General features: G+C 33.1%; 6 protein-coding genes across 6 annotated transcripts; 3 read left to right on the forward strand and 3 right to left on the reverse strand.

Annotated features, from left to right (window-relative positions):
- Positions 1-1,199: 1,199 nt before the first annotated feature.
- PGO_040670 (50S ribosomal protein L13) lies at positions 1,200-2,315 on the forward strand (the record flags this gene model as incomplete). The annotated part of the gene is made up of 2 exons (XM_028686255.1): positions 1,200-1,288; positions 1,766-2,315. 2 exons carry the CDS (start codon positions 1,200-1,202, stop codon positions 2,313-2,315), a joined length of 639 nt encoding a protein of 212 aa, XP_028542056.1.
- A 3,266-nt stretch (positions 2,316-5,581) lies between these two features.
- PGO_040680 (protein transport protein SEC31) lies at positions 5,582-10,838 on the forward strand (the record flags this gene model as incomplete). Its single annotated transcript, XM_028686256.1, has 4 exons — positions 5,582-9,575; positions 9,818-9,906; positions 10,272-10,621; positions 10,802-10,838. 4 exons carry the CDS (start codon positions 5,582-5,584, stop codon positions 10,836-10,838), a joined length of 4,470 nt encoding a protein of 1,489 aa, XP_028542057.1.
- Positions 10,839-11,642: 804 nt separating this feature from the next.
- PGO_040690 (T-complex protein 1, theta subunit) lies at positions 11,643-13,705 on the reverse strand (the record flags this gene model as incomplete). Its single annotated transcript, XM_028686257.1, has 2 exons — positions 11,643-13,271; positions 13,703-13,705. 2 exons carry the CDS (start codon positions 13,703-13,705, stop codon positions 11,643-11,645), a joined length of 1,632 nt encoding a protein of 543 aa, XP_028542058.1.
- A 2,169-nt stretch (positions 13,706-15,874) lies between these two features.
- PGO_040700 (hypothetical protein, conserved) lies at positions 15,875-19,117 on the forward strand (the record flags this gene model as incomplete). Its single annotated transcript, XM_028686258.1, has 1 exon — positions 15,875-19,117. The coding sequence occupies one exon, from the start codon at positions 15,875-15,877 to the stop codon at positions 19,115-19,117; it is 3,243 nt and encodes a 1,080-aa protein (XP_028542059.1).
- Positions 19,118-19,647: 530 nt separating this feature from the next.
- PGO_040710 (hypothetical protein, conserved) lies at positions 19,648-21,621 on the reverse strand (the record flags this gene model as incomplete). Its single annotated transcript, XM_028686259.1, has 1 exon — positions 19,648-21,621. The coding sequence occupies one exon, from the start codon at positions 21,619-21,621 to the stop codon at positions 19,648-19,650; it is 1,974 nt and encodes a 657-aa protein (XP_028542060.1).
- Positions 21,622-23,028: 1,407 nt separating this feature from the next.
- Positions 23,029-23,804, reverse strand: PGO_040720 (hypothetical protein, conserved; the record flags this gene model as incomplete). Its single annotated transcript, XM_028686260.1, has 2 exons — positions 23,029-23,202; positions 23,514-23,804. The coding sequence occupies 2 exons, from the start codon at positions 23,802-23,804 to the stop codon at positions 23,029-23,031; spliced, it is 465 nt and encodes a 154-aa protein (XP_028542061.1).
- Between the last annotated feature and the right edge of the window lie 1,599 nt (positions 23,805-25,403).

A 25,403-nucleotide genomic window follows, 5' to 3' on the forward strand; every position in this document is an offset into this window, starting at 1 on the left:
GCAAACATTCATCAGGCACAGAAATGTGAAGAGGGTTGCAAGTTCATGTTTAGTCTCCTTCGTTACGGCAGCATGCTTATATACATATATATATATATATATGTATACATGTGTATGTACATATGGACGTTCTTTTTCTTTCTTTTTCTTTTTTTTTGCCCCTCTGGTTTTCCTTTTATGCACCCTACTTATTTCAATTTTGTAATACCCAATTTTGTATAATGTAACAATTTAAATGTAAAATAAGACCCTCTTTTTATTTCTGCTGAATTCTTCGTGTAACAAATGATGCTTATTTCTAGGGAAATACGTTTCCTCTGTTTCCTCTTTACAATTTTTCACATTGCAAAAGTGGTTATATTGATCCACAGCTCGTCCTTACAAAATATGCTCTTATGTGTCGTGTGAGTTGTTATCGGCTTAACTTCTTACGTGCCGTGCTGGATTTTATTGGTTTATTTGTTTTTCCTTCTTACGTGTCCCATTTTGAGGTCTTAATTTTTTTTTTTTTTATCACACTTAGGTCAACATCGACCAATTTCTCTCTACCACTTCTCCCTTCTTGCCATTCGTGAGCGTAAGGAAGGGTAGAGAAGGGCCTAGGAGGTTCACACACGTTCACCACCTCTACTCTAACTTCGCTAATCCAAAAAGAAACAGAAAAAAGAAAACAATAACAAAAAAAAAAAAAAAAATAAAATAAAAATAAAATAAAATAAAAATAAAAAAAAATAAACACTGTGCCTTTAGAAAGTGCAGTGCTGCAACTGAATAAGCTACATTTTTTGGGTAATTTTTTTTAAACGCTTATGCAAAAACTGATTCCACACCTCCCAGCCATCAACGCGACAAAAAAGGGTGATTTCCCTCAGAAATTACCTATTTCCAAAAAGAAAAAAAAAAAGAGGAAACATTTCTACAGGATGGCATTATTTTCAAATTTGCTTCCCGTTTCTGTTAGGTCTTGGATTTTTTTTTTTTTTTACATTTTCCCTTCCCGGTGGATTTTCTTTTCATGAAGGAAATGTAAATGAGCGTACATCTGCAGGTACACACCTTTACCTAGCTGCGATTTACCTAGCTGCGATTTACCTAGCTGCGATTTACCTAGCTGCAATTTACCTTGCTTCGATCCACCTTGCTGCCATTCACCTTGCTTCGATTCACTTTTGTGCGATGGATTCAGAATTAAAAAAAAGATGCTTGGATTAAGTACGCGTAGATTAGCTGGGTATCCCAAAGCCTCTTTCCATGAGCAGAACATAAACCCATTTTCGAATGTACAATGGTATGTACATGTATGCAAATGTGGTTTGCATCTGAGTGTGTATTTGCAAACTCCCTTGTGTCAATGTTTAGGGAACCTCTCCGCCTCTCCCACTGTGGGTAGCTCCTCGCAGCACATGCTACACCAAAAGCGGGTTCATATGCTGACCCGTGTGTTGATTTATATGCTGAACCGTGTGTTGATTTATATGCTGACCCGTGTGTTGATTTATATGCTGAACCGTGTGTTGATTTATATGCTGACCCGTGTGTTGATTTATATGCTGAACCGTGTGTTGATTTATATGCTGACCCGTGTACTGATTTATATGCAAACCCGTGTACTGATTTATATGCAAACCCGTGTACTGATTTATATGCAAACCCATGTACTGATTTATATGCAAACCCATGTACTGATTTATATGCAAACCCATGTACTGATTTATATGCCAACTCATAAACTTCTGCGTTCTGCTTCCCCTGTTGGCATTTGCAGGAAAAGCACGCCTTTCATGAAGAAGAACATGCCCAAAACGGACATTTTTGCAGAAGAACATGTGTCGAAGAATGCAATCAGTGTGTTTGACAAGGAAAAGGGTAATTGGTTTGTTATTGATGCATATAACAAAAGCGTTGGAAGTCTAAGTGTATGCATCTGCAAGCTGTTGCAAGGGAAGTACAGAGTTGATTACAATTCCAATAGAGTGAACAGTAGTAGTGTAATAGTAGTTAACGCAATTCATGTTAAGTTTTATGGACACACCTGGGATACAAAGATATATAAATTTCCAAGAAAAAGTCATTCAAAAGGTCATAAAATATTAACATGCAAGACAGTTTTTGCTAGAAACCCTTCCATGATATTAAACTTAGCTGTTAAAAGAATGCTACCAAATAATAGATTGCGACAAATTTTTTATAGAAAACTTTTTGTTTATCCAGGAGCTCTTCACCCACACTGGAGTATACCTCAAGTCATAGTTCCAAAGAAGGAAATGGATTCTAATTCTGACCAAAGTAGAATAATGGCATTTACTGTTGTGTAAATTGTTGGTGTGTTGTTCCAGGTCGTACATATCATATGTCTCCTTGTGATCCACACCCCCTTCCCCTCCCTTTTTTTTTTTTTTTTTTTTTTTTTTTTTTTTTTTTTTTTCTTTTTTTTTTTTTTTTTTTTTTTTTTTTTTTTTTTTTTTCTCTCTCTTTTTCTTTTTAAATCAGTCCTTTATTTTTTTTTTTTTTTTTTTTAATGAGAACCCCTCGAAAAGATAACATTTTTTTGCTTACCCCTTTTGCATAAAAAAAAAAAAAAAAAAAAATCTAAAAAAAAAACGAGAAAAAAGGCATTTTTTTTGCTTTCTTTTAATTTTTCACTCCCTTTTTTTTTTTTTTTTTTTTTTTTTCTCTCTCTTTCCGTCAGTCAGTCAGTCCTTTATTTTTTTTTTTTTTTTTTTTAATGAGGACCCCTCGAAGAGATAACATTTTTGTGCTTACCCCGTGTGCATAGAAAAAAAAAAAAAAAAAAAACTAACAAAAGAACGAGAACAAGGCGATTTTCTATGCATCCTTGTAATGTTTTAATCCCTTTTTTTTTTTTTTTTTTTCTTCTCACTGATGTGCAATATTTTCAAATAAAACTAAAGTTGTAACATATTTGAATAGGAAAATAATTCATCTGTTGAATTGTTTTGCTTTTCTCTGTATTAACTCTTACTGAATGATTTTACATATGTAAACATGATGGTTGGAATAAGGAAAAAAAAAAAAAAAGCTCATGCCACAAGGTACCAATATATTTGGTCACTATGTATGATATCTTGATTTTTAAAAGGTATCATTTACAAACGAACTATTATAATTTCTTTACAAATAGGTAGAGATGTATGACTGTGTCTAGGTATTTATTATGATTCTGTGTGTTATCTGTTGTGTAGCTTTCCAGCGTCAATTTGGCATCACATCTATTGACAATTTTTAAGGAAAATTTCTATGCACATTGGGAAGGCGTCGTGGGAGAGTCGAGGAGACAATGGACAGATGAGCGGATGGGCCAATAAGCGGAAAGAGGAAGGGTTGAAACTTTCCCCAGGGTGACACAACCGGGTGTATTTACAAAAAGAACACAGACATGTACGTGTGTATGGATATACTTCTCACTTGTCAACACTTCAAACGAGAAAGACACGAGAAAAATATGCTTCAAAGAGGGTGTGCCTTGTTCTCTCCTGCTGCTCCTCCTCCCCACCACCCTTCGTTTCATGTACCTCTGAAAGTGTGCAAAAGTGCATATAAATATAAATATAAATGAATATGTTTTCTCATAATGTAATCCTAGAGATGGTGGCCCATCTCAACTCAGCTTGAGGAATGTAATTGCAGTATTGCTGCTTTTTTACAGACAAGAATAATAAAAAATAAAATAAAATAAATAAATGAGCAGAAGGAAGATATATGAGGTGGGGAAGGAGTAATGACAAACATAAAAGCCAAAGAAAAACAACTGGCAAAGGGGGGGGGGGAAAAAAAACAAAAAAAAACAAAAAAAACATTTCATTAAAGCAAAGACTTATACCTTAACCATTTGATCATGCAAGTGACAAGTTAAAAGATTGCCAAAGTAACCATCTCTCTCATATGCACAAAAGTGAGAAAGGTTTTTGCCTTTCGTGTCCTTTACCATTTTGTAAAACTAGCGTAGGGGACAAGTGCCTCCCCGTTGCTTACACCTTTGCATGGAAAGAAACGCTCACGTTTGTCACGTTCATTTAATTTATTCGCCTCGCTCTTTACTTGGCCTCTCTTCGTTCTCTCTTTACTTGGCCTCTCTTCGTTCTCTCTTTATTTGGCCGCTCTTCGTTCTCTCTTTACTTGGCCTCTCTTCGTTCTCTCTTTACTTGGCCTCTCTTCGTTCTCTCTTTTTTTGGCCTCTCTTCGTTCTCTCTTTACTTGGCCTCTCTTCGTTCTCTCTTTACTTGGCCTCTCTTCGTTCTCTCTTTACTTGGCCTCTCTTCGTTCTCTCTTTTTTTGGCCTCTATTCTGCTCGCTCCTTATTTGGCTCTTTTTGTTCGCCTTTTTCTTCAATCAAGGGGACGAGCAGGCGCGCACATACTTTCAGAGTAACCAGATTTGGAAATACAAACTTTTGAATTCTTTCCATGTTCAAATATGTTCGCATAATTATTCATACCTAAGTCATACATATTTTGCATTTCCTTTTACGTATACCCAATATGAAAGAAAAAACGTGGAGGTGACAAATTTATTGCTCTTATTCTTCTAATAGCACTCGCAAAAAGGAGAGGAATATATTTGGGCCCCCTACCACCCCCCTATGTTACCTTTGTTATACATATATATATATATATATATATGTATACATAAATATGTTTACCCTTATTTTGAGATTAATAAGTTGGTAGTACTGAAGAGGCTCCGTCAGAACATTCAGTCTGTGTATATGTGTATGCGTGTGTGTATATGAATCAGCGAGAGTAAGGATCTCAAAACACTTTTTTGGAAATATCAGTTTTTATATAATCCATTTGCACTTGTAATTCATGCGTATTATTAGCTATGTAGTACTTCCCAAACTATGCGAACAGACACAAAAGGCATAAATATGCTTAGGCATAGTGACATATAAATACGTGATTATGGCACCATGAATAGGTATTTGAAGATACAGCTAGAAACGGGGCGAGGTGGGGAAGGTACATAGGATGCTTCACCACAGTTTAACTTTTTTTTTTTTTTTTTTTTTTTTTTTTTTTTTTTTTACATAACAAGTAAAATGTAACATGTAGCACTTTAACACCTTTTTATGCCATTACCTACTTGGGAGAGAAGAAAAAAAAAAAAAAAAAAAAAAAACCTTCCTTCAAAATACCCGCACGGGCATTGTCATACATTTATACAATTCCACTGCCGTTAAGTTATGTCATCCCAGTGGCATGCTTTTATATGTGTATATAATATACATATGTATGACAGGATTATTTTGCAGTTTACGCCTTTTTTATAATTACCCTCCACCTATCGCGAACTGTTTTGTTTTACTTTAATATATATGTACATATGTATGTATATATGTATGTATACATGTACATATGTATATATATATATTTTTTTTTTTTTTTTTTTATCTCCATTCGTACCTCCCCTTTTGCCCGCACGCTTCCCCATTTTTTTTCTCCTTTTCGCCCAGCCCTTGTGACACGTTGAAATCTCTCTTACACAGAAGGCGAGGCAGGTTTCTTAGTCCACGACAATTCCTTTTCCTTTTTTCCAGCTACCCTGGTGGTGCCGAGCAAACATGGCTCTGAAAAGCATAAACTTAAGTGGGAACTTCAACTGGTGCCCCTTTGAAGAATACAAGAATTACTTGATTTGTTTTAATTCACACAATTTACTGTACTCAAATAATAACAATTTAAACAATTATGTGTATCTATTAGATATTAATCTGAACAATGATATACGTAACCTAGAAATTGTAAGTAAGTTAAATTTTGAAGAAGCATTAAAGAATGAACAAAGTGGCAAAAAGAAAAATACAAACGAATATGTAACATGTTTCGAATGGATAAACTGCCATAATTTTGTGGAAACGGAAAATGAAGATGAATTAAATAAAGGAATAATTGTTGGTGGTTTAACAAATGGTGATATAATTTTATTAAATGCTCAGAATTTATTTGATGAAAAAGCAAGTTATGAAAATTTTATATTAAGTAAAGTAAATGTGCATGAAGATTCTATAAACTGTTTAGAATTTAATAAACATAAAAATCATTTAATAGCAACAGGTGGAAATGATGGACAGTTGTTCATAACAGATATTGAAAATATATGTTCTCCAACATCATATGATCCATATTTAGAAAAGAATAATTTACAAAAAATTACCTGTCTTAATTGGAATCAAAAAGTATCTCATATCTTAGCTACTTCATCAAATAATGGAAATACAATCATTTGGGATTTGAAAATAAAAAAATCAGCTGTCAGTTTTAGGGATCCTCACAATAGAACAAGAACTTCTTCTCTCGCATGGCTAGCTAATCAACCAACGCAAATTTTAGTTTCCTATGATGATGATAAAAGTCCATGCTTACAACTCTGGGATTTGAGAAATTCAAATTATCCAATCAAAGAAATAATTGGACATTCAAAAGGGATCAATAATATTTCATTCAGTAATTTGGATACAAATTTGTTACTCTCATCAGGAAAAGACATAACCAAATGTTGGTTTTTCAGTAACAATAACTTTGATGTTTATAATGAAGTTAACAATTCTGCTAATAATATATACTCCAAATGGTCCCCATTCATCCCTGACATTTTTGCATCTGCTACCAATATGGATACAATACAAATAAACTCCATAAACAATGGGATCAAGATGACAACCAAGTATATCCCAAGCTTTTATAAAAAGGATTCAGGAATCTCTTTTGGATTTGGAGGGAAAATATGCTACTTTGATAACACCACAGTTGGTACAAACACAGGAAGAAACAGTGTTACCAGTAATGAAATAAATAAACAGAATGTCGTAGGGAAAGAAGAAAATTACTCTACTCCCACCACAACTGTACATGGAAATGATGTAAATACAATGAGATCAAACAGTGGAAACATGGAAAATAAATTCTTAATAAAATGTCATACATACTCTACTGAAATGGAACTTATATCAGAAGCTGACAATTTTGAAAAATACATAACGAATGGTAATTATTTTGAATTTTGTGAAAATAAAATTGCTAAAACTGAAGATGATCATGAAAAGTTGACTTGGAGAATTTTACAACTATTATGTACATCACAAAAGTCAGAAATTGTGAAATATTTGGGATATGACATGAATAATATTTTACAGAAAATTTCAAACGACACAGGAAAACAACCTGGTTTTATTTTTAATCAATTTATAGAGGAAGAAAAAGAGAATATCATCACAACCAATGATTCAGGAAATATGTTAGGTGCAAATATACTTTGTGACGTAAGGAGTTATGAACATATGAACAATGGGTTCATGAATGGTGCACAAATTGCTGACACTAATATGGTCACAGCTTCTGGGCCAGGAGGAGGAGGTATTTCTCTCCAGATTGGAGAACATAATTGTCAAAGTTTCAACACTGCTTTCGATGTTGATCCTGAGAAGTTTTTTCGAGAATTAGGTGAAAAGAAAGAAAATGAAGAAATTACAAATGAAGATGGGAAGAAACAACAGAAAGGCGAAAAGGATTCAAAGGATAACAAAAGTGGAACCGATTCGAAAGATGCCAAAAGTGGAACCGATTCGAAAGATGCCAAAAGTGGAACCGATTCGAAAGATGCAAAAAATGGAACCGATTCTACATCGAAAGGGAAAGAAAAAGGTAAGAAAAAAGGAAAAGAAAAAGGAAAGAAAAAGGGAAAAGGAGGAAATGATGAGGGAGATGATGAAGAAGATGAAGAGGATGGAGGAGACGGTAAAAACGGACTTTGCAATGTTAAAGAGAAAGATGATCAAACATTAATGAGTAATGAAAATAATCAAAATAATGACAACATAAATTGGGATTATGGAATTGAATCTATCATTAAAGAGTGCGTTTTGGTAGGAAATATTGAAACAGCTGTAGAATTATGTCTTCACAAAAACCGAATGGCAGATGCACTTTTCTTATCCTCTTTTGGTGGTGAACAATTATGGCACAAAACCAAAACTATATATATCAAGAAGCAAAATAACAGCTTCATAAGAAACATAAATTATATTTTAGATGACAAGTTGGATCTTTTGGTAAAGCAGATTGATTTATCTCACTGGGGAGAAGCACTTTCGATTTTATGCACATATGGAATTAATAATGATAATTTTAATATCCTGTGTGAAACATTGGCAAAGAGATTACAAAATGAAAAATTCGACATTAGAGCTGCATCTATTTGTTATTTATGTGCATCTAATTTTGACCAAACTGTAGAAATATGGAGTGATATGCCATCTACCAAAAATTCTTTACTAAGTGTTCTCCAAGACTTGGTTGAAAAAATGACAGTCCTTAAAATGGCTGTAAAATATGATATGTGTAATTTAATTATGAACAAAAAAATAAATCAATATGCAGAATTATTAGCTAATTCTGGTAGACTCAAAGCTGCAATGACATTTCTATGTCTAATTCAAGATGACCAAACAGAAGAAAGTTTAATTTTGAGAGATCGAATTTTTAATAGTGCAACTCATGTTTTATCACATCAAGTGAAACCTCCTGCATCTCCATTTCAAGTTTTCCATGTAAAGTCAGCAGGAATAATGTTACATCAGAATTATCAATCTTATAATAAAAATGCACAATTTAAACCTAATCCAATGTCTAGTAATATAAACACAAACCAATCAAAATTATATACACCCAATAAAAGTACCTCATCTATGATCATTCCACCACCCATGCCAATGCAACAACAGTTACCAATACAACCTCCCAATTCAACACATCTTGGTTATGCCTCTATCTCGTCAAACAAACTCAACACACAAGGTGGTATATCTAGTCCCCCTTTACCTAATCGTGCATCATTTACAAGCACATCTAACAAGAATTTTCCCATGAGTAATAATACAAATGCAATCAAGCCTCCATCTATGAGTACTATTTCATCCTCATATATGCCTCCTCCTCCTCCAGCACCTGCTACTGGAACGAGCACGTGTCCTATTGGTACATCTTCATCCATGTATTCCTCTATGTCGAATTTTGTAAGCCTTGGCCCATCCCAGGGTATCAAATTGGAACAAGGTTGTCAGAAGCAGACTACAACAGGAGGAGGAGGAGTAGGGCCACCACCACTAGCACCACAAGCCGGATCGGGAGTAGGAGCAGGTCCTATGTTTTCATCTCAGTCTTATGCTAACTTGAGAAAATTACAACCAGGAGGTAATAATAACTCAATTAATGAAACCTCACCACCACCATCTGGGCCAAATCAAATAAATAACAGAGCCAGTTTTCCAAACATTCAGAATATTGTTCCACCCCCTAGAAACAGAAATACATCCATACTATCAAATGCGAATAATAACATGTCTTTTAATCCGGATACTAATAATCAGAACTTTTTCAAACGAGAGTGCATGGATCAACAATCTTTTGGAAATACTGTCACTTTACCTCCTCCTATGCAATCCAGGAATTTAAGTACGTCATTTCAGGACTCTACTTCCAAGATTGGCTTCAGTGCACACACCTCTGGACCTCCTTCAACAGGTTCGTTCATATATAAGAAAGCCCCCTCACATCTGTGTTCTGCCTCCCTACCCACACACACACAAATAAATACACAAATAAATACACAAATAAATACACCCCATAGGAGAGATTCTTTTGGGGTCGAACCTTTAGAATACATATACATTGTGTGTATAGTATAGCATTTTTTTTTTCCATTTTGGATCACGTTAACAATGTGTTTTATTCCTATTCATTTCACCCCCACGCATGTTTGATTATTATTTTACTTATCCGCTACTACTTCCATTTTGCAGGTATCAGCACGACCTCCCCAATTGCAGGGGCCCTAAGTGTCACTCCTGGAATGCCAGTCCCCTGGCCAATTCCCACCACAACGCAGCAGGTATAAGCAAATACAATCAGCTAGCCATTTTTGAGAGGCAATTTTTTTGAGCCCATTTTTTGGAGGCAATTTTTGAGAGGCAATTTTTTTGAGCCCATTTTTTGGAGGCAATTTTTGAGAGGCAATTTTTTTGAGCCCATTTTTTGGAGGCAATTTTTTTGAGTCCATTTTTAAGAGTCCATTTTTAAGAGCCCATTTTTAAGAGCCCATTTTTAAGAGCCCATTTTTAAGAGTCCATTCTTTACGTTTATTTGCGGCTCTATTTATCTTGTCTGTCTACACTTTTGCGTGCGTTTTTTTTTTTTTTTTTTTTTTTTCTACTGCTCTGGCAATGTGTCCGTCCACGCACACTACTCCTCCCAAAGCTTGGATCCACAACCACCTCAACGGCAAATGAAAACAAAAAGATACAAACAGCCACGAAAGAGCAAAATGGAGTATTAATGAGTAGAAGTAACATTGAAAATGTGAAAAAGACCATAAATGGCTTGTTGCATGCATATATTGCCCAAGAACCTGTGAAGAAGAAATCAGAAGATATCTCAGTTAAGGTGCATGAGTTATTTGAAAAACTAGATAATGGATTATTTAATGAACAGATAAATGACAGCATCATTCATTTGGTCAACTCACTTAATGCGAATGATTTTAGGACAACGAACAAGATTATAGTAGATCTCAGTAGGAACTTATGGGATGGAAGTAACAAGTCATGGTAACACGCAAAAAAATTTGCATAAAATGTGTCTTACACTTTTTTTTATTTTTATGCAGATGTTTTATATGTGTACGATTCTAACCAGTTTGTGTTCCACATCTGGTTGTGCTTTTTTGTGGGGACGCCCCATTTAATGTCCTTACGTTAATTCCGTTTTTTTTTTTTTTTTTTTTTCAGGATCATGGGACTCAAGTGCATCATACCGAAGTGCTAACATAAGAAGAAGAAAAAATTATAAGGAAGCCTTATCACGCGGGAGGTGCGACAAACTTTTTGACACTTCACGTTATGACACAAATATGGTATGGAAAATTATACACCACGATGCAATATGATATAGGGTATATCCATTTATGGCACCTTTTTCTCCTGTCCCTTTTATTCACTACTACAAGGTCACTCCATTTAATGTGCACACAAAATTTTGTATAATTAAAATAAATGAGAATCATTCCCTTTTTAACCCCTCCCTACATGACATATGGAGTGCTAAATTCGCTTTTTAAAGTATACCTCATTCATATGGTTTTTCTCTATCATGTTGCACTTTTTTTTTTTTTTTTTTTTTTTTTTTTTCTTCCACTAGGTTAGTGAACATAAAATATAACGAATTTTATGAATTTTCTATAAGTTGTATAAAAATGTGCAATGCATGCTGCATAAAAGTTTTTTTTTTTTTTTTTTTTTCCTCAAGTCCACAGTTGATCACCTCACCCAATCCCCTTGGGGTTATATATAAACACTTATGTTAAGATGTAGACACACTTGGTGTACTATGAAATGCGAGAAGAGGAAGCTTCTAAAAGCATTTGCATCCTCATAAGGTTATAAAAAAAAAAAAAGGGGAAACCATGAATTGGCATGGAAATAGAAAAAAAAAAAAAAAAAAACACATGCGTGAAGATCGAACCTGATTTTGGAGGCTCGAGAAAGAGATGTATAAATTCCTCAACAGTTACAATCTCTCCCCCAACCCATGAAGATTCTAATTCTCGTGTGTTCCAATTCCTGAGACCTCTCAAAAAGTGTCGTCATAGTCAGGATTTTTGGCACGTGGTTTGGGTCCCCCGGCAGGCTTAGCCAAGATAATTTGATCAATTTTGAGAATAGTCTGAAGGGCATCCATGGCCAAATCGATTGCATATTTCTTGCACTTGTAGTTGTCATATATGTTATTTTTTTTTGCAGAAGTAATGAAGGAATCTTTGTTAATATTTATACAGGCTTCGTTATTCCCTTTATCATGTTCATTTATAAGCTGATTTAAAACATCTGTACTGTTGTAACCACAATTGGTAGCTAATATTCTGGGAATAACTAAGAACGATTCTGCAAAAACTTTAACACTGTAATTATCAACACCTTTCAATTGTTGTGCATATTTCTTAAGTCTTTCACACAGTTGCACTTCTATACATCCAGCCCCATATAAAAATGAATTTCCTTTGATAGCATTTTTTATTGCATTAATTCCATCGTGTATACATCTTTCTACTTCATCAAGTAGGTTATAAGTAGCACCTCTAAGGATTATAGTGCTAACTTTTTTATTTTTTGAATTAATAATGGTCACTTTTTTAGATGCAATTTCTGATACATATATAGAGGAAGCTTTTCCTATTTCTTCTGGTTTTGGAACTCCTAATTTAACAAGAGAAGAAATGTTTAGTAGCTTACATATTCGTAATGTTTCAAATTTTGAAGAAATTTTTAATGTCATTATCTGTTCTGCATCACAGAAATGTTGTGCAATATCTGAAATTGCACCGTTAACAACAATTACATCTACTCCTTCTTTTTTTATATTTTGAATCATTTTTTTCATTTGCTCTTCCTCTCCTTTGGTGAAGTTTAGCAACTCTTGTGCATTGTTTAGCAACACAGTTCCCTTTGTCTCAGTCGTAGCTGCTTCAAGTCCACAATTCAGAACAATAACATTTGCATTTTCTTTTTTCTTAACTATTCCATGTGTATCCCTTGCAATGACCATTCCCATAATAAATTGAGAATCAATTAAATTTCCTCCATTCAATTTTGAAATCCTGATATTATCCACATCGAAGTTTTCTACCTTCTCTGGCATTAGTGTTGATATACATTGAGACAATAAGTTAATTATGAAATCAAAATTATTTGTTAAATTTTTTGTAATCATAACAGATTTTATAACTTTTTTAATTTCGTTCTCATCTGAAAAATTTTCCATCTTGTACACTACTAAATCTGGGTATATAATTCTTTCTAATTCTTTGTGTCCTAACATGAACCCGTTCAGAATATCGTTTATATTGAATCCTTGCTGAATTAAATGGCTAGCTTTATCTAACATCTCAGTCGTTATTGTAAATACATAATTTGTGAAATCACCATATTCATAATTCATCGTTTCAGATAATTTCTTCAAAATATTCACAACTGGATGGTTAATCTCCAAGTCTTTCAATATTGTCATGCAATCACTTGACACCACCTTCTTGTTTATGTGGTTTATTATTAACTTGTTCATGCTCTTGGGACCAAGAGATGTCTGTATTATCGCACAAATTTCTTTGCACGCTTCGATGTTCTTTAAAATCGCATCTTCGTTGTTCTTCACAACACGGTATCCATCCTTCAAAACGGAGCTGAATCCATGCCTGTTCGAAAACTGTGCAGTGGTAGGTGCAGCGGCAGATGCAGTGGTATGTGCAGAAGTGGATGCAATAGCAGATGCAGAAGTGGGTGCAATAGCAGATGCAGAAGTGGGTGCAATAGCAGATGCAGAAGTGGGTGCAATGGCAGATGCAGAAGTGGGCGCAATGGCAGATGCAGAAGTGGGCGCAATGGCAGATGCAGAAGTGGGCGCAATGGCAGATGCAGTGGTAGATGCAAATGTGGGTGGAGACGTGTGCCACTTGTGCGGTGGGTTCATTTATACGGGAAAAGGGTGAGGGGGCGAACGATCTCGTGTTCAATTCTCTCACCAATACAAAACAAAACAAAAAAATGTACGCATGGCAGAAAAGGTGTACATATATATATATGTGTGTATATGTATGTGACGTGAAAACGTTTCGTGCAGTTGCTGAATCTTCTTACCATGATTACTGGTCTGTGTTGAGGGCAGTGTATGTTCAAAAGGGAGATGAAAAAAATGGATGGACGTTTTTTTCCGTTAGACCAATAATGGTGATGTGGAAGAGATATTACTTTGATGGGTATCTGTTTCGTATGATTAGACTGCCCTTATAACTTCCCTTTTTTTTGCAATAAGGTGGGGATTGAGGGGATTGGATTTTTTTTTTTTGGAAAAACTGGGTATCTCACTCACACTCTGGTTTGGGAACCATTCAAAGGTATGCATATACATATATGTAGAGATAGATAGTTACATATATAGGGATATGTGTTTATGTATATGAATATTTTCACGTATGTGCAAGCTAAATATTCTGCGCATTCGTTTACTTTCTTTTTTCTGTTGTTCACTTCAACATTCCCAATTCTGTGGAAAAAAAGAAAAAAAAAAAAAAAAAAAAATCACGTGTTAGGGAGTCATAAAATAAGCATTTCCATGGGGTAACCTTTTTCCACCATATCATATATATTTTAGCGTATTTGTGTATGTTTTAATATGTTGTATTTTTTTTTTTCTTTTTTTTAAATCATTAGGTGGGAAATAAATTTAACTCTACAAAATGTGTTTCTTTTTTATAAATCATTAAGTGGGAGATAAATTTAACTCTACAAAATGTGCTTCTTTTTTTTTTTCTTTTTTTTAAATCATTAAGTGGGAAATAAATTTAACTCTACAAAATGTGCTTCTTTTTTTTTTAAACTTTTAAAATATGTTTTTAATTCCTCCAAAATTTTCTCCCAGTTTTTTTCTCTTTTGCCTCTTTCACCCTAAGTCGTAGGGAAGTGTATAACTAGGGAAGAAGGACTCACTCACTCTCCCAAATGAGTACTAAAAGCGAGGGTGCCTCCTCATAAGTGCATAAAACAAAATATATATAAAATGTAGTAGTATAAATACATTCTCATAAAAACTTAACCAATAGGGCATAATACACAGAGATCAGGTTGCATGTGTGTTTTTGAGTGCAATGTCTCTGTGTGGATGATGTAATGTTTTACTCTTCATCATATTTTCACGCATGCAAATATGTATTAACCATATCCCTCTTTCTGTATATTTTCTTATATAGGTGTGCTGTGCTGCAATTATATCTGTACATAAATAAATATACATGTAAATAATAGAGGTTACATATGCATGTAACATGTACATCATCCACAAGAGCATGGGCGACCTACAAATGGGTCCAAATATCGGGACAGTTATTTTTGAGAGAAAAAACTTATCCCAAATTTATCCCCAAATGTAAAACTCACGTCTCATCCATATTGACATGTACATATATAATGTCATACCTACAAATTGATGAACCAATTTTTTTTTTTTTTTTTTTTTTTTCCCTGCCCTTGGTTTAAGGCAAAAATGCGTACCCATAAAGGGATAAAAAGATAAGAGGAATGAACCAAAAAAAAAAAAAAAAAACACCTGCTCCCCAATTTGTTGGTCCAAACGTTCTTTCTCCGCTCTGATTAAAAAAAAAAAAAAAAAAAAATTCGTCCCATTAACTGATAAGATGTATAACAGTTTAATGGGAAAAATAGCATATGCAAATGAGTAATAATTAAAAGAATATATGGATAGAAGAGTGTACATATAATATTATGAATATATATGAACAAACATGTTAAAATATATTTACATGCCCATAAATTATGATCGTCCCTAAGAGTAGGAGGAATTTTTTGCCATGTTTTCGCCTTGTTTTTTGCTAATTTGATTTGCCCATTTTTGGATGAAACACGTGGTAGTCGAGCAAAGAAAAACGATAGCTTTTCACATCTTTTCACATTTTTTCACTACTTTTCTCATTTTTTCTCACATCTAAGTGGCATAGAATTTGAGACTAAACATAAAACCCCCGAACGTATTCCTAACATATGTAAGTGGGTAAACCCGTACCACGGCACATACATTTGGATCTATACACGTGCAGATATAAAAATATATGAACATATATATGTTTGGTATGGCGATGAAGTAACAATGCCATCCATATGATCATCTGGTTCTGCATCGTGTACTAGTCATCAATGGAAATTTCCTCGAACTTTTCAAATTTTCCATTTGAAGAGTCTCTGTTCTATTACTCCATCCATCCAGTGAGAAAATCCATATAGTAATAAAAAAACAAAATGAACATTCAAAACAGGAAAAAAAAGCACGTCAGTAGAGAAGTAAAGTTGAATAACTTAGCAAAAATATATCATAGGAAATTGGAAACGCTGCTTATATATATAAGAATTCCAAAAAAAAGAAAGGAGAAACTTTTTTTTGACGATTTTTTTAACATAGAGAAAGTTAGTGCGTACATAAATACAGTAGATGATGAGGAACAGAGTGAGGGGCAGTGCGAGAAGCAGATCAAGAAGCAGGGTGAGAAGCGTGAAGAATGGAACGCTAGGAGTCAACCCGAGCGGAGTGCAAACCTGAATGAGGATAACGAAATAAGAACAAATAAAGACATATTCATAAAGAACCTTCTAATCTTTTTAAACAATCTGATAATACTCTATTTCTCCAAGAGTAACCTGATGGATGTGTGCATAAACAGGAGGAGCTTCAACAAGTGTGGTTTTTACGCATGTGAAAATGTATTTTTAAACAATTTTAGCAAAAGTAAGTATAAAATTGATGTCCATAGCAAAAATATATATCTGAGAGAGTATTATGATTTGTTCTGCTCTTCCAATTGCATGAATTTCAATCTTTACTTACTAAAGGAAATTGCACAAAATGGAAAAAATGCAAATAATACCAACGAAGGAGGCAGCACAGATTTGAAAAAAAAATGCCAATTAATTTATATCATGTTTCTAACATTTTTCCCCATTTTTAAATTTCACGATATAAATTTACTCCTTAAAAATATTGAAAATGTTCATATTGAGAATAACAAAATATTCTTACGCCCACAGGAAGGGGGTGAAAATGAAGAAGCAGGGGAAGAAGTAGGGAAAGAAGAAGAAGAAGAAGAAAAAGCAAAAGAAAATGAAGAAACAGCAGAAGAAGAGAAGAACAGTGGTGGAACTAGAATTTTTTCATCACACGTGGATGAGAAACAAACAAAAAATAATAATCATGAAAAAATATGCACAATTAGAAGTATGAAGAGTGAAGAGGAGGAGGATGTTAATTCTAATTCTCGTCAAGGGATGAAGCCTCCCTTTCCTGTTATCATAGAGAAAGGGGAAGAATATCTGAACCATGAGGATTCGGATATATGTGAAGAATTGGAAAAGTACATGCACAAAGAAAATGAAACTTCTTCTGATCAAGCAATCAGTACATGTTCTTCACTGCATATGTTAAGAAATGAAAATGAAAAAAAGAATATTTACACTCCCCCACCTATTATAGAATTACTCGAAGAACAAACAACAGTGGGTATCGAAGACAACTTCAACGAAGGGACACTCAGCGAAAGAGAGGTCATTGAATGGCTAACCAGAGATAGGTCTATGGAGATTTGTGAAGAATTGAAAAAATCGAAACTTAAGAAAAGCAAAAGTGTTAGTTTTAATGAAGATATCAAAACGTTTAAATATTGCAAAGATGAAAGGGTGGATGTCTATAGTGTCACTAGAACATCAATGGAGGGAATTGAATTCAGTAGTGGGAGGAATCCCCAATCGGATGAAGTTAACCGTGGGAAGAACTGCACACCAACCGAATCAGATTTGAAAAATAATTCAGGTTTTTTAACGTATTCTTTACATTCTCATTTGGATGAAAAAGCAGAGGCGAGGGAATTACTTCCAGAGGATGATCATTCTAGCGTTTCGAAAGTGAATGATGACGAAAACAAATCAAGTGACAGTGGGCAGACGCAGCCACAATCTGCTAATGAACAGACGCAGCTGCGAGAGAAGAACGCATGCTCGAAAGGCACAACCTTTGAACACACGAGTGAAAAATTAAACGAAGAATTGCACCAACAAATGCCAAAGGAGACAAAATTCTCCGATTGTGAAATGGACAAAATGTATGAACAAGTCAAGAATTCCATTTTTACAAATGGAAAACATTTCTTCGAGGATATATTAGAACGTACAATTTTTAATTCGAACAAAATCATAGGATTTGATTACCAAAATGGAGAGCGGGAGCAGGAGCAGCATCGGCAGCAGCAACAGGAAAAGGAGGAAGAGGAAGAGGAGAATGACAGCATGTCTTGCGCATCTCATCGAATGAGTAAAATTAATTTGAAGCACGACAAGGAAAGGAAGGGAAGACGAATTGTTCTGCTAAAATCTTCATGGGAAGGTGAAGTTCCAATGGAAAACGGGGAACCCGAAAAGGAGGAGACGAAGAAGAAGAAAGAGGGAGAAGAGGAAGATCGGACGAGACAAAGTGCACCAACTTCTGAATGCCCACCTGGGCTTGCCCACGATATACTGAGGGATGCAGGGGTGGATTCTCACATCAGAGAGAATGGGAATGCAAACGAAAGTGCAAACAAAAGTGAAATAAAAAGTGAAATAAAAAGTGAAATAAAAAGTGAAAAAAAAAGCGAAAAAAAAAGCGAAAAAAAAAGTGAAAAAAAAAGTGAAAACGAAGATGTAAATCCTAATGAAAAACATTTGGATGCAGCGCTGGACCATACAGTAAACTGTGATGATACAAAGGAAAGCATGGCTAATGATGAACTCTACACGCAAATCATTGACGAGAAGCTGGAAAACCTTCTTATCCAAAAAAAAAATAAAATAAGACAAGAATATGAAGAAACCTTCCATAGTCGTATCCCCATTTACATGGAATCACAACATGGTATTGATGGGGAAGAGGAATATGTTAACGATGAGCAGAGCGGAAAAGATGAATCAGAAGATGAATCAGAAGATGAACCAGAAAATGAATCAGTAGATGAAGAAGAGGTGCATAGCAGAAAAGAGAAAAATAAATATGTATACAGCACATCCAAATGCAGCGCGTATGAAGACATGTCACTTTATGTAGTTCTGTGGGATATTTTTACAGGAAGTATTTCCAAATATACAGTAAATTTTTTTCAAAAAAGTGAATTTATTATCCCCAAATGTTTAAATGATGTGGAACGAGAAAGAAAAACAGAATTTTTAAAAAATGTGTCTCAATACATGCCACTAAGCATCAACTGTATCTCTACCACCATTTTGGATACTTGTCGAACCTTTTTGTATAGCAAACCATTATTACCATTCAAAAAATTAATTTATAAATCCATTACTTGTGTTATTGCAGCTGCTCTTAGGAAGCATAAAGCTGAATTGATTCCTCAGAGTGAATTGAATAACATCAAAAAGGCGGAAGAATATCTCACTATAGAAAATGGAATTGAAGAAGATGAACTGGACGAGTTGACAATGCTTTTTTATCAAAATTGTTACTACTAGGTGAGGGTGGGAGATATTAGTAGTGCAAAATTAACATCTGTAGTCATTTCATTTGAAACAGCATATATGAACTTCTTTCTCTCCGTGGTGATATATATGCATGTGCAAAAATCTCACCGAAGAGTAATATATGTATCCTAGTAGTGTGTCCTCTTTTTTTTTTTTTTTGTTCTTTTTTTTTTTTTGCACTCCCTTTCCCTTTTTTTTTTTTTTTATAGTTATACCCTGTTATTACACTGTATGCTATACATGCTTCATTTAAATGATTTGAAAATGGGAAAGGGAAAAAATCTTGACAGGGAGGGCAAGTAGCTTCATCCATATGTTGACAACATTGTACCTAAATTTCGTGCATGTTGTTTGTAGTACCCTTACATTTTTTTTCTTGTTTCTGAGGTTAATGTGTATACATATCCCCGTTTGTTATGAATTCAGAACCGACTTGTACTGTTCCAGTATTGTACAGTTGCGTTATTCTGCTATGCACTGATGCATTATTCTTCTATGCACTGTTGAATGTGTGCCCTTCTTCATTGTGACGAATCAACGAAATGCATCCAGTAGTTAACCACAAACAGAAGGAGAAAATTACTTATTGGAATAACACTGTGATATATTTTACCATTAAGTATGATTACAAACGAGACAAAGTTGTTATGTAAGTATTCAATGGTCGGACATTTTTGTCCCTTTCCAGTAATGCCTTTCATTTGATTATCATTCTGGGGGAGGGAAGAATTTTTCTCCAAATTTTCCCGATTTTCATTTTTTTCTGTTTCAACTGATTTGATAAAATTTTGTTTTGCATGCAGATTTGTTTTCTGTCTAGGTGTTAGTTCCTCTTGATTTTTCTCACAAAAGTCATCGAATGATAAAATATTTTCCCTCTCTTTTTTAATCGAATCAGTTAGTTCCTTTATTTTTGTATAATACAATTTATCGTCTACTTTTGTTCTTATGAAGGTCCGAATTGGCAATACATCATCATCCCACCTTTCGAAAAATATACTAACTTGTTCTGAAATTTTGATCCCTTGAGAATATTTTTTAAAAATGTTTTTATTATTAATTAATTCGGGAGGTACAGGACATTGCACCATATCCGTTATTACCCCATCTCTCTTGTTGATGTAAAAATATTTCGCTATGTCATTTTTTTCACACTTAATAGTTTTGACATATTTCCAAAACCTCATATCAGAACAACTTGTATTATCACATCTGAAGATTAGTAAACTGCTGAGGTAGTTTTTTTTTTCTTTTTTCATACTCTTCACAGGGAAAGCTTCACGGCACCATATATTTACATTCCCTAGAAAGGTAGGGACCAAGTTGAAAGCAAAAATGGAATAGTCGCCTTGCAGCTCATTCTGAGTGAAGATATGCGTACAGAAACCTCCAGTTGGTTCTATTTGTACAACTTTCGTGTGGAAATGCATAATTGTTTTCTTATTTTGATAATCACATTGATCATATAACAATTTTTTATACAAAATTGGAATTCTACTTTGTTCCACATTTTGTTCAAAATTTAGTGAAGAAACAAAATTGATGTTATTCAGATTCAAATTTTTTTTCTTTTTTCCTTTTCCCGTACTGCTTAACGTTTGATTGGAATATGCATTTTTATAAGATGCAAGAAGATCATAAAACTGAGAATCACTATCCGTTTCAAGTTTATAATTTTCTCCAACTCTTATTCTTCCATTTCGATTTTGTTCGTAACTAGATATATGATTATACTTCTTATATAAAACATTATACAATTTGAGCAATTCTTTGTTTGTGTATACATTATTCTTCACTCTGATGTTGTAATGGGGTAACCTATCTTTTCTTCCATAGGAGACATGCCCAAAATTGCTTATTTCAATTACATGAAGGGTGAGACATTTAACATTTTTACATAAATTATCCATTCCTGTTGTCAATAATTTTATCATCATCATTTCTTTGTTAATAAAAAAGAATATATCATATACTCCCCTCTCAAGTTGAGGTAAAAACGAGCTTAATACATTTCCCCACAATTTACAGGGTAATGTAAATATATCTTTTTTTCCTTTTATTTGCATTTCTATCCTTCCTTCAACTATATTTTTATTTATCAAAAGGATGTTCATCTTATCTTCACAATTTTCATAAATCAAAGATGTGTAATTTTCAACAACTAATGTCTTTCCGTCATCTACAAAAATCGATTCACTTTCATATTCCAGATTTTTCTCTCTTCTTTTGTTATTCCATTTTTCATCCCTAAGTTCTTTCTCACACTGTTCATCTATTTTTTTTCTCACTCTCCAATAATCCACTTCTGCATGTTTTCTGTCCACATACAAATGAGTATTTACAAACTTATCATTATTTCTTAAATCCTGGATTTCCTTATCGTCATTTCTATTTTTGGATATCTTTTCCTCATCTACCATATTGGAAGCATTGTAATTTTCGAAGATATCTTGAATTTGGTTCCTTAAAACGTATGTAAAATGAGTCTTTTCCATTTATAAATATGAGACAAAACAATGAATGAAAAAAAAAAAAAAAAAAAAAAAAAAGGATGATCTGGGGAAGGTAGAAAAATTGGGGAGATAATATGCACATACGCAGAGCTACACTTTTAAAGGATAAATAATTGATGAAAATTCTCCTAAGGCATGTAATATTGTAGACTGTAGTGATTTTTTTTTTTAATTGTTATGAGCTGAACAAATGAGAAAAAGGGATGAGTAATTCCTTTTTTTTTTTTTTAATAGAAAAAAAAAAACAGGTCCCTACTACCCCTATGGATCGAGTTTCTTTCCGAATAAAACAAAAAAAAAGTCCAAGCATCCAGATCACAACATCACGTCATTGCATTATGTTAAGTCTACACTTTAAGAGGTGTATCCCTGCCACTCCAAAGAACGCGAGCTTTAACAAACCTTCGGTTTTAAATAAACAAAATGTGTACACATGCAGATGATGTAGAAAAAAACATGTATACAAGGTTAATTTCAGCTAGCTACTGTCCTTAACCCATATAGTTCTTCTCAATCACCCCGTGTTGTAGGGCATGGAGTGATAAGAGCAGGGTTTAAAGAAAAAAACAAAAAAATAAAAATAAACAAATAAAAACAATTAAAATCTGCTCTTTCTTTATACATTCATATATATCAGAATGATGTATCCCTTCCACAAATGTTTTTCCTTTAATTCCGTTAAAAGGAAAAATTTACAAACTGTTAATGTGACAAGGTTAATGTTTTTACACCTTTTTTTTTCTTTTTTTTTCCTAATTCTTACAGCAAAAATGAAAAGAAAAAAAAAAAAAAAAAAAAACTTAAAAATAAATTGTTGAAATGAATTTCATTTTCATGTGTAAATTATGTACACACACATATATACATAAATATGTAGTTAAAAATTATAGGAAAAAAAAAAAAAAAAAAAAAAAGTTCAAAATGTATATGTGAACTTAGGGGCTTAAAAATAAGGAAAATGAGATAAAGGCATACTCTAGATACGCAAATAAAACATACATGTGTACTTACATATATATAAGCAATCAAATTGTCTTCTTCAAAAATGGGGAATATTTTTATATCAAAAAAAAAAAAAAAAAAAAAAATTTACAGCTGTGCAACACGGTGGGGGCTTTATACAGAAGATCAATTATTTTTTTTTCCTTCTTCATGTTTTTACTTCTCCATGTTTTTACTTCTCCATGTTTTTACTTCTCCATGTTTTTACTTCTTCATGTTTTTACTTCTCCATGTTTTTACTTCTTCATGTTTTTACTTCTCCATGTTTTTACTTCTCCATGTTTTTACTTCTTCATTTGTTTTCCCATGGGGTGTAGAGATATATGCCACTTCACTGCATAATCGCTTCCTTTTGTCCTCCCTCACAATACCCAATTGAATAAGAGATCATTTCATTTCCTCCTTCAACGTTTTGTGCAACCGATCAGATATTTCTGGTAACATGGGTTCATGTTTATCAAAGCACTTAACTACGCACCCCTCCATTTCTTTTTCTATCGTCGGACCGTCTATGTTTGCATTGCTCTTTGCATAATTCGGGGAATACTTATAAAAACAGGACTGCAATTATGCGAGAAAAAGAGAGAGAATGAAGAGGGGAATAGGGGGGAATGTATATCAGTTTAAAGGCTTTGATGAAACATGGACACGCATGTCGTTATAAATATGTCCTTGTACAGAACTCCATTCAGCAATAATGTACACACAAACATCATACAAAGGAATGCACGATGGAGAAATTTCACGATGCAATATATGATATAATATTATCTTTCTTTATTTTGATCTAATTTTTTTATTTCATTATTTCTCTATTTCATTATTTCTCTATTTCTTTACTTCTCTATTTCTTTACTTCTCTATTTCCTTACCTGCTGACAAGACTGCAAATTATTTTGCAAGTTTTGCATTTCATTTTGAACTACCTGCACGAAGTGCTCAGTCCCCTTCTGACAGTTATTGACACATTTTCCTATTGTCTCAAAATCGGTGTTATATGTATCAAAGCAATTGACGCAACAAATGAAAGATTTCTTTTGAAAAGGCAAACTTTCGGTACTTATTTTGTTTAGTATATTATCTATTTTTGATTGAAATTCATTTGTCCTTTTGGTTAAATTGGTTATCATATGATTAGTCGATGGGCTACTCAAGAACGACATTTTTGTAGGAGAGATTCCTTTGTTAATTGGTTTATGCTGATGAGGGGCACAGATTTAACAGTTTAATTGTGGGGTGTGATGCTCAGTCAGCAGCGGTCTTTTTTCTCCACTAACTTGTTGTTGCGTCGTTTAGTATTACTCCTCTTCTTCTACCTCTCTTGCATAGGATGTTTCCTTTTTTTTTTTTTTTTTTTTTTCTTGTTTTTCTAACTCACCAGCAATGTTGTTTATTTATTACCATGAGCATGGGAGATATTTCTACTTTTCTAAAAGCCTAATTGTGTTCTTTTTTATGAATATGAGATATTTATTTTTTCTTTTAAAAATAGCTAACTGGGCTATATTTTATGAACATGGGGAACGTATTTTTTTTTTTTTTTTTTATTATTTAAGAAGATAATTGTTTTCCATTTTTTTATGAACATGGAATATATATATATATATGTATATTTTTTTTTTTTTTTTTCTTTTTAAATAGCTAATTGTGTTCCATTTTTTCATGAACATGGAATAATTTTTTTTTTTCTTTTTTAACCTTAATTTTTTTTTTTTTTTTTTAGCTAATTCCTTATGATGATAACCATTCTTTTTGATCTTACGTGTCCTCATTATGTAAATCCCTTTTTTTTTTTTTTTTTTTTTTTTTTTTTTTTTTTCTTGTTTTTCTAACTCACCAGCAATGTTGTTTATTTATTACCATGAGCATGGGAGATATTTCTACTTTTCTAAAAGCCTAATTGTGTTCTTTTTTATGAATATGAGATATTTATTTTTTCTTTTAAAAATAGCTAACTGGGCTATATTTTATGAACATGGGGAACGTATTTTTTTTTTTTTTTTTTATTATTTAAGAAGATAATTGTTTTCCATTTTTTTATGAACATGGAATATATATATATATATGTATATTTTTTTTTTTTTTTTTCTTTTTAAATAGCTAATTGTGTTCCATTTTTTCATGAACATGGAATAATTTTTTTTTTTTTTTTTTAACCTTAATTTTTTTTTTTTTTTTTTAGCTAATTCCTTATGATGATAACCATTCTTTTTGATCTTACGTGTCCTCATTATGTAAATCCCTTTTTTTTTTTTTTTTTTTTCTTGTTTTACATTTAGTTCTGTTATGAATATACACAACGTTGGAGTTGGTCTCGTTTCTTTTCACTGAAGCGGCGTTGATTTTGAGGACTCATAATGCAGATACATATGAGCATAAATATACAAAGGTAACTTATGAACACCATGCATATGTACATAACAAAGAAAAAAAAAAAAAAAAAACATATGTATCATACCATAAGTATACACAAAAATAAGGGCGTATACAATAACATATAACAATCCTTTGCATGTGGAAAAAAATAAAATGGGGATGAATCACAATAGTGAAATATTGTACACTAAATGAATTCACAAAAAAATAAGGAAAAAATAGTAACATCTTTTTCTTGCGAATAAATTATCCCAACTACATGTAAATGTGTTTCCATAAAAAAAACATTATAGAATCAAAACAAGAAATTGTAAAGTTTAGCTACGTGGGGAAAATCACCACTGAAATGTTATATATTATATATATATATGCATAAATATATAGCA

This window comes from Plasmodium gonderi, assembly GCF_002157705.1.
Source record: "Plasmodium gonderi DNA, contig: Chr04, whole genome shotgun sequence".
In the NCBI taxonomy this organism is placed as follows: domain Eukaryota; phylum Apicomplexa; class Aconoidasida; order Haemosporida; family Plasmodiidae; genus Plasmodium; species Plasmodium gonderi.